This window comes from Plecotus auritus (genome assembly GCF_963455305.1).
Source record: "Plecotus auritus genome assembly, chromosome: 1".
NCBI lineage: Eukaryota > Metazoa > Chordata > Mammalia > Chiroptera > Vespertilionidae > Plecotus > Plecotus auritus.
Window position 1 is genome coordinate 51,949,138 of NC_137770.1, and position 9,981 is coordinate 51,959,118.

The 9,981-nt window shown below is 40.7% G+C and overlaps 1 protein-coding gene across 3 annotated transcripts in view; it reads right to left on the minus strand.

Moving 5' to 3' along the window:
• The window catches only part of USP3 (ubiquitin specific peptidase 3), a 112,573-nt gene extending 102,817 nt beyond the window's left edge, over positions 1-9,756 (minus strand). For 2 of the 3 annotated variants that reach the window (XM_080659775.1, XM_080659777.1), the window contains exon 1: positions 9,433-9,756. In XM_080659775.1, the coding sequence (XP_080515901.1) occupies positions 9,433-9,523 (91 nt within the window). In that variant the 5' untranslated portion in view covers positions 9,524-9,756. The remainder of the gene's footprint in view (positions 1-9,432) is intronic. The other variant, XM_080659776.1, reaches the window with a different exon arrangement.
• Positions 9,757-9,981: the final 225 nt, after the last annotated feature.

Here is a 9,981-nt window from a genome sequence, read left to right on the forward strand (position 1 = left end):
GTGCTAAAGCACATGGGGAGATTACCACACATGTATTTACTGGTGTGCGGGGAAACTTTATTCTTTTAAAATCAATGGGACTATTTATGAAGAAGTGGGAAATACATATGTAACAACTGGGCACAGACTTACACTCTGCTTAAAGGGCTGGATACTCAATATTACCAAAAATCGGCACCTGCAAACTCCAACTGCTGTTGTAATTATTTAATAAAAAACAAGAGTTGGGGTTTTTTTATAGCCAATAGACACAATTTTAAAATATGACACACATTTCCCCAAGAATCTCTATTAATAATTCAAAGGTAAAAACAAAACAAAACAGAAAAGCCTGAACAAATATTTTTTAAATGTATTTCTATTGATTTCAGAGAGAAAGGGAGAGGGAGAGAGAGATAGAAACATCAATGATGAAAGAGAATCATTGTTTGGCTGCCTCCTGCATGTCCCACACTGGGGAATGAGCACCACAACCTGGGCATGTGCCCTGACCAGGAATTGAACCCTGACCTCCTGGTTCATAGGTTGACACTCAACCACTGAGCCATGCCTGCTGGGCTGAAAAAAATATTTTTTACATGAAGCTCTAAAAATACTACTATATACAAACAAAACACTTGAAAAAATGAAACTAATACAGTCAAACTCTCAGAATTAAATTTTCATGGCACGGCCCTGCAGGTGGCTCAGTTGGTTGCAGCGCCTTCTGGTAAGGTACATCAAAAAGGTTGTGGGTTTGATCCCCATTTGAAGCTCATACGGGAGGCAACCGATGTTTCCCCCTCTCTCTCCCTCTTTCTCTCTCTCTCCCTCTCTCTCTAAAATCAATTTTAAAAAAAAAACATATCCTTGGGTGAGGATTAAAAAATTAATAAATTCTCATAGCATGAACGTTGGTAGCTACTTCATACACATAAGGTGAAATTTGAGTTCTTAGTTGTTGCAGAGCAACTGTTAACACATCTATTAACATTCAGAATAATTCAGGTGAAAACTAGAGTTAATCTCAAGTCAAAGGACATTTTGTTGTATGACATTAAAACATACATACAGCCGAAACCGGTTTGGCTCAGTGGATAGAGCGTCGGCCTGCGGACTGAAAGGTCCCGGGTTCGATTCCGGTCAAGGGCATGTACATTGGTTGCGGGTGCATCCCCAGTGGGGGGTGTGCAGGAGGCAGCTGATCGATGTTTCTCTCTCATCGATGTTTCTAGCTCTCTATCCCTCTCCCTTCCTCTCTGTGAAATATCAATAAAATATGTTTTTAAAAAAAAAAAAACATACATACATACATAAATATTAATAATAAATACATCAACCACAAAGTTTAAGTTATATAGTTCTTTTTTAAAAAATATTGTATCAAAACATTTCTCTAACATGTTATCTATCAATTATCCCAAGGAAACATTCTATCACAAAAATTTGTTTCCTAAAAGTTTCAGGTTGATCTTCACAACTTTGATTAAGATAGTACAATCCCAATATTGTGCAAAAAATGTTCAAAACAAAGGAATGAGCAATAATCTGTTCTTTGAAAAAGAAAACCTGAGCATGGTCAGTAAGGACAAATATTTAAAGAAGCTAAAACAGTAAGTGTACTATCTTATAATCAGTTAAATTAAACCTGCAGGAAAAACAGTTAATCACCAGCCAGTTCTTCCCAGTGATGAGATAGTACAAGAACAGTCCATAAAATTAAGAGTCTTCTGGTTGGGCCAAAGATAAACAGGGCAAGCAGATATCTACAAAGCTGTCTTAAACCCAGCTAGAACAAAGAAAAATATCAGGACAGAACATCTACTCAAAATGGAAAACAGCTCACTGGTAGAGCTCTTCAATCGTAAAGCAGAATACAAATTCTCCAGATAAAATCCACTTGGTTGTAATATCTTCTCAGAGATACAAGCTAGTTCCTTAAAAATAAACTCTCAATTCCCTCCTCAAAGAGGTCTTATAAAATTTAATTAGCTAACATATATTTAACTGCGAAGAATTTAGCTAACACAAACTAACAACTAATACAACCATAAACTTCATTTTTCAATGTCCAAATTTAATTTCAATAGTTTTCAAAATCTGAAATATTCTTTCTAAGCTCATCTGTATTTTATGCATCTGTAAATAGCACACATATACCTATTTTTCAGTGAAGTGTGTTTTAAGCTTTGCAGTCTAAAGACTATAATTAACTTTTGCAAGAAAGACAATTAGAAAATCTTAGAATACAACTAAATAGAACCAACAAAGTACACTGCCTAAAAACAAAGATTCCAATAACCTCTGAACTACCAGAGGCAAAAGCTAAATTCAGTATCTTAACAATTTTCTTCCTCTCCCACCCACCCCACAACAAACCACCTCCAAGAATCTCATCTATAAGAAACAAAATAAAAAAATGGGAGGGGCAACTTTAAAAACAGAAGCACATTTAAAAAATAACCTAAAGCTAATTGCATTTTATCCACAGCTATGTTAAGATGGCTAGTTTATTATATCTGAAGTAATGTGAATAGCCCACAAAGAAATTAGATCTGAACTGTAAGGAAGTTAAGACATTAAAAACCAGTTTTCTACCAATTGTACTACAATCTTGTCCTAACTTGCCTTCACTTTAATAAACAGGGGGAGAAAGAGCTCATCAAATTCAGAATTTAAATAAATTATTTTTAAAATATGAAATTTAAAATATATTTTTATGTCAAGAATCTTCAAAGGAATTATTTCAAGTATGTTTCCACATACTTTAAATCCTTTAAATTTATCATGCATTAAGTTACTGGATGACAAAATAAAGACAACCCAAAAGTATAGTTTGAATGGCATTTGAATTTAAGCTTTAGGCTCTATCTACTACCCTCCCCCTCCCCCAAGCATGTTAAGCAACTCTCTTAATCTGTCTCAGTTTCACAATCTATAAAACAGGAAAAACTACAAGGATGGGTAGTTAATTAAATTAGGAATAAATGCTAGCAAGCTGCTTTGAAGTTACTTTATGCTGTTCTCAGTTCTCCTCCTACTCAGTAAAATAAATGAGAAAACATCTGGAATTACTATAGATACAACATCTGCAGTCTCCCAGCAGTTAAAAGATGATCTCTATTTACAAGCTTCTAAACGAAAGTTCATTCAACAACCCAAAAAGATTTCAGGATACAATTGCAAAGAACATTTTTTAGGTAAATTTCGTTTCAGTCTGAAAGATACCTAATCTTACCTACATTCTCAAAACAGGCTATTACAAATTGCAGAACATCTTGAGCAGTCTTGGCACAAAACAATTCTTGGTAAGATGAACAAGCTGTTACTGTTGTTAATGCTATTTTCAGCATTCTAAACTGTCAATCAAGGTAAGCTTCATCAGAAATACTCCCTCCATAAAGTACTAGTCCCTGCTGAGAATCTAAGTACTTCCTTCTAAGCCATCTGTCCAGGAAAGCTCTATTAAAACACCTAGAATGCAGTTGCTCTCAGTCTAAAGGAACTATGAATAAACATAAAACACTAAAACATTAAACCATCTACATTTTCCACTTCTAACACTGATAAACTACCTACCCAAGTCTATTCTGATGCCCAGGTTGAACACAAAACCCACAGGCAGGTTGGTCAGAAACTGTAGCTTAATCAAAAGAGGCTAATACGGTATTTTTTTTTTCCTAAGAAGGAAAATATATAAAATAGCTCAAGAAGGGGGGGGGGGGAAGAACTCAAAAAGAAAAAACAAAGCAGATTAGGAGGAAATGTACATGTAAATTACTCCCTGATGGAAGACTCAATTAAATTTTAAAACAGGAATTTAAATTACTCAGTGAGCTACAACCTCAATTACTTTCTGTTCTGCTTACTAGCTACAAACACTATAAAAAATGTAAGTATCTCTAAATCTAATTTGAAGGATCCAAAATTAATCTATTATATTCTAGTAAAGAAGGAAGTTGCACAAATTTCAACGAGGAAACAGTAGGATGTTCTAAGAGAGGCTAAGGCTAATGCTGTAAAAGCAAAGAATAATGAGAATGAATTATTTTGAGAATAAAGGATTAATGGGAAAGTGAACCAAAGAGTTTAAATTCTCCCCTCAACCCCATTCTTTCTTCTGCTTAATAGTATACAAAGAATATACTTCCTGGCCTAAGAAGACTGTTTAGAAAATAACTTCTGATCAATGTGTCAAAACTTTTTCACAACAGCAACATACTAACCTCAATCCCTAGATGGCAGTTTCCTCAACCAAACAAATGACACACATTCTAAATTCCAGCTCTTTCACATCTACTACTAATTGAGACTGAAAATATGGTGAGGTTACCTTAAGGTCTGGGGGTGGTGGTGGGGGCAGAATACTACTGCCAGAAAAACTAGAAAGGCAATTATATTTGGCTCAAGCTTACAAATATTACCTTAAAAAGTTAAAATCCTCTAGAAAAGTAAATAAAGTTTAAATATTAATCTTTAGAATTAATGTGAAAAAAGTATCACCTGCCCACGGATTTTTAACTGCCTCATTCACATTTACTACTACAATGTCCACCTGCTCACCTATAAACACAGAATGTCAAAATACACATTTATTGTGGTAACAACATTGCCACAGATGGTCATGTGCTAACAATCCAGTCAAAGTTACAGAATAAAATACTGGGAGTGAGGACAGGTGAAAGCATTCTGGGGGGAAGCTCACTTGCTCTGCATTCATTTTCAACATAAAGACCATTCCAGCCACAATGTAAATGGAAGAAAATATCTTCATTTTTTAAACACTGTCTTATGTTCTAGGCACTTAATAAATACTTCATGAAATATTACTTCAAAAAGTAAATGCATTTTCCCTAAGGAACTGATCCTATTTAGAAAACTCAATCAGAATACAAGAATCCTCTTTAGAAGTAGGTTGTAAGAGAAATATGACAAAAAAATAACCGATTACTTATTTTTGTCACAAATTACACATTTATTACCACTGACAAGGACTCAATAATCAGTACATTATCCTACTAAATGGATCTTCAAAAATAGGGTTTATCTCCAATATCCACCCCAAACCTGCCAAACATTTACTTGATCTATACTTACTTTTCTTAAGTAATTCGAGGGGAAGTGTGTACTGGATACCTATAAAGAGGCATACACAACTCTTTGAAGAATTTATCAGGGAAAATTTTTGATGCCTGTAACTATTAAAATATTTCCAATTTAACTGGCTAACCAAAAACCCTAAAGTTCAAATGCCTGGTCTTCAGCCTTCCTTGGTTATTGAAAACAGTTGTGTTTAGGGCATTTTTTAAAAAACAATGTGTGTGTGTTTTCCCTGTATTTTGTCACTGGTTCAATGCTTCTATCCACAGAAAAAAATAACTGCTCAAGCCTCCAGCTTCTGAATTTAACATCTGGTATGTGCACACACCAAAAAGCTTGAGAGAATGTCCTAGTTTTTATTTAAATTTTTTTCATTTAAAATAAGAATGCCTTTAAGCAAATATTAGACAAAAATCAGCTTTTACCTTATTAGGAGATTGCTATTTTCAACATTTACCTTAAACCACAACATGGATTTATCTTCTAACCAGTTAGCTTCCTGTCTCTCCCCAACTAGATTAAACTAACATTTTTGAAAGCAAAGGACTATTGGACCCCATGATCTGTTGCCCAGTTAATATATTTCAAAAGCTTTGTAAGTTTCCACAAAGATATAAGGGTTGCTAGCCTTAAAACTTTAAGGATTTCCCTAATACTTTATAGCTAGTCTATTAAGAGCAGGTGTCCTTAGCTGTTACTATAGTTGTATAACTAGTGGGTTCTCAAAGTGTGGTCCTGGACTCCTGAGAATTTCCAAGACCTTCTTAGGGGGCACATGAGGTCAAATGATTCTCATAAATAATATTTAAGTGTTACTTATATTTTTTATCCTCATTCTCTCACAAGCATGCATTAGCGTTTTCCAGATACTACATGATGTGTAATGTAACCAGAGACTGAATGCAAAAGCAGATATGAAAATCCAGCTGTCTCCTATTATGCTAGACAACAGTGTTGCAAAAATATAAAATAATGCTGCTTTTTCACTAAATTTTGTTTTGAAAAGACAAAATTATTTTATGGAAACTATGGTTTATGTTAACAGGTATTGGGTTATTTTTATTTCTAAGTGATTTAATAAATACACATTAAAAATTTTCCGTTTTGCCGAAACCGGTTTGGCTCGGTGGATAGAGCATCGGCCTGCGGACTGAAAGGTCCCAGGTTCGATTCCGGTCAAGGGCATGTACCTTGGTTGCGGGCGCATCCCCAGTAGGAGGTGTGCAGGAGGCAGCTGATCGATGTTTCTCTCTCATCGATGTTTCTGGCTCTCTATCCCTCTCCCTTCCTCTCTGTGAAAATCAATAAAATATATTAAAAAAAAATTTTCCGTTTTAATTTCTGGTACAGCAACTATCAATAGACGTGAGCCATACCAACAAAAGCTCTTTGGGTTCTCAATAATTTTTAAGGGTAAAGGGATTCTGAGAACAAAAAGTTTGAGAACAGCTACAGTACACAATTGCATAACCTAACACACAGTGCTTTCCACAGATAAGAAGCTCAAGTTAACTCTGAAATATAATTACTTCTTAGACCCTCTAATCTTGTTGAGTAATATATCTCCTTGGAAAGCATAATTCAGCATGAAGCCGTTCTGTCCTAGGCCCTATTTAAGATATTTACGTATTTCGAGTCCTCTTTATAAAGATGTTCTGACCTATAATACTTCCTATTGTTTGAATAGTGTTTAACGTTTTTCACAAAAATTGCCTTGTTCATCCTAACAGCAACCTGTGAAGTATTACCCTTTTTACAGATGACGTCATGAAATTGATGCTTAAAAGGAAACAGAACTACTTGTCCAAGGATGTACTGCTAGCTAATAGGGCCTAGGATGTTCATCTTTTGCAATTGCTTGGCTGCTTTAAAGCTGTTTTACTGCGGTGTAATTCCAATGAAAACAGGGCAAGGGCATTACTTTTATTGTCCCAGTGCCAAAACTGGGATTTTTTTCGCTCGTTAATAAGAACATAATCAGATACAATACACGGCCACACCATTATTCAACACACTGGCTACCCTTTTGGCTCCCTACCGAGGGGGGGAGAGAGGGGGGGAGAGAGGGGGGAGAGAGGGGGGGAGAGAGGGGGGGAGAGAGGGGGGGAGAGGGAGAGATTGAGATTGATTCAAGAGTGTTGGAGGATAAATACCAGAATACATAATCCTCCAAGATGATGAATTAGTTAAGGACTCACACACAGATAAGGACTCACAGATTACTAATCATTTAATCACTGAAACAACAGGCAGGTAAGAACAAGATCGAGTTCAATACAGTAACATTAAATTATATTAATGAATGGATGGATGCCAATAGGCCCAATTTACAGAATGGAATATGGACAGAAAAAATCCCCACATAAAGTTAAACTTGCTTTGTTGGTCTACAAACCCAAGCCAGAGGCAAAGGTACCATCCTACCCTTGGACAGAAATTATCCCTCCCTTAGGGCTAGACACGTTGTTACAGGCACAAGTCTCTAGTTATGCTCCATTTTAACTTACATTCCTCAAGAAATGCCCACTTTTCTGCATCGCTTTTCCACAGTGAAATGGGCTCCCTGACTGACAAAGGCAAGACTGACTCACAAGAGGAAATCTGCCACCTGCATGTGCCCAGCGAGGCCATTTTAAAATTTGATGTAATTTTACCAGAAAAAACACACACAAAAACAAAAACAGAAGTGTGCTAACTGTCCTGTAGTTTATTTACAACAGATGAGCAAGAGTAATTTCATCATTCCTCATGAGGTATGCTTTTCCTAGTGTTTACTTTGGCCATTTTTTTTTCAAATCTCTTTTGGAAAAAATTAAAAGTTATAGTATCACAGCTATAGCTACAATTTTAGCTAATGCACCAACAACAATTTGTAAAGCAATTTGATGCACCTTATTTGTTGTTCCATACTCAACATTTACTGCAAAAGATGTACTCATATGTAAGCGCTAATTTATACAAGTTTCTGTACCCTCATAAAAGAATTGCAATACCACACTGTAAAACCAATTAACCGGTTGATCTTTAAAGGCTTCTTGCAGAAAAAAATAATCCGACTTTACAAAGGCAAGCAAAGCACCAAACCTCTGAGAGGTCCAGGGAACCGGGGTTGTTTCTATTCCTTATCCTGGAGTGTATTTTTCTTTGTGGCGTTATCTATGTTTTTCTCCAAGGACATAATTACCATTTAAGAAGAAACCTGTCAAAAGTGTTAAGGCAGTCTCTAAACTACCTTCCCAGCTGCAGCCCACAACGAGAAATGTCACACTGCTAAATCGTACCATTGCTGTTTGCCTATATTTCTTCAAATAAATTTAAGGTTTTTGTAGGGCACCATTCAAATTTTACACTACAATCCAAGCTACCATGGATCATCTCAAATCTAATAAACAAAGACTCTAGCGGCAGCACCAGGGCCCTACCAGGAAGTAATCAAAGCCGTGTGGCCGGTGCGATCCTAAGTCGCTAGAACAGACAATAAGAGGGCACTGGGGTTTCCAACGGGCCGGCAGAAGGAGTTCATTTGCGTAAGCAATACAAAAGCATTGCATAAACCTAATAACTGTTATACAGCACATGAACTGGGAATGCCAACGCAATTTCAGACTACCAAAACATCCCAAAGGCCATCGAGCCGTCCCTCCAAAGCAGCTGCTGGATCAGCCTCCCGAGCTTTTCAGCCCACAGCTTGTTTTCAAACTTCACCCTCCCTGGATGATGAAAGACTCCGACCTCGGCCGCCCGAGCGCTGAGCACCGAGCACCGAGCACCTCTTGCGGCTCGGAGCTCCCGCCCGGCACAGATCGGGTTGCCTGCGGGCAAGCAGAGGGAAACGGGGCTGGGGCAAGCGGCGAAAGGCCGGGGCGCCCCGAAGCCCAGACAAAGCTGCGCCCCAAGAGCGGCGTTTTCCCGTCCGGCCGAGGACACGACGCCACTCGGTCACCTCCACACGTGAGACCGCCCTGTGGGGGCCGGACACCCGCCACTACCGCCCCCGACCCGGCGACTCGGGAGAGCACAGCTCCAGGGCGGGGCGGGGGCGCGAGCCGCGGGCCCGGCTCCCTGTGCGGTGCGTCGCTGCCCCCACGCGCTCGCGGCCCCAGCGGGCTCCCGCCCCGCGCGGCCTCCCCTTCGCCGGCTCGACCGTCGGGCCGCGTAAAACAAAGGAGCTGCGGCCGCTCCGCCCGCCGCGCCCGCCCGCGCCCGCCTCACCGCATACCCTCCCCGGCCCCCGCACCGGCTCGCCCTCATCCCTGTCGAGTCCGCGCGCCGGCCACCCTCGGCCCCTAGACGGCAGGCCCGGCGGAGCCGGGGCCTCGGGTGCGCGGCTGGGCCGCCTGGGGCCGCACTCACCGCTGCAGCACCAAGACGACGGGGAGCCGTTGGGGAACTTGGCTGAGTCCGGAGCGATGCAGACGCTGGAGCTGAGGTGCGGACACTCCATGGCCACGAGGAGAGCGGCGAGGAGGACCGAAGCTCGGGGTCCGGGCGAGGTGGGGGCGGAGGGACTCCGAAGGCTCCGTCTGGGGTCGCTCCTCGCTGGGCGCTCGGCCGACGGCGGCTGCGTCCCGAGCCCTTGCGTCAAAGAAAGCAAAGGCTTCCGGGCGCCGGGTTTTCTCGCCCGCCGTCTCCAGAAGCCCCGCTCCGGAGAACTGGATGCTCCGGGATCCGGGTTCTGTTGCCACCTCTAGGCGGGGGCTTCCGTCTTCCCAGGCCGGCCACGCCCCTCCCCTGGACAGGCCACGCCCCAACGCCCAGCTCCGCCCACGGCCACTCCGTGGGGTGGGGTCCTGCAGTCCGGGAGCTCCCCGGCGGGTGTCCTGGAGTCAAGCTGCGCTCCTAAATGACTTTCTCAACTCTGCCGCCCGGGACGGCCGCGGCTTCCCCGAGCCCCTGGGCTCC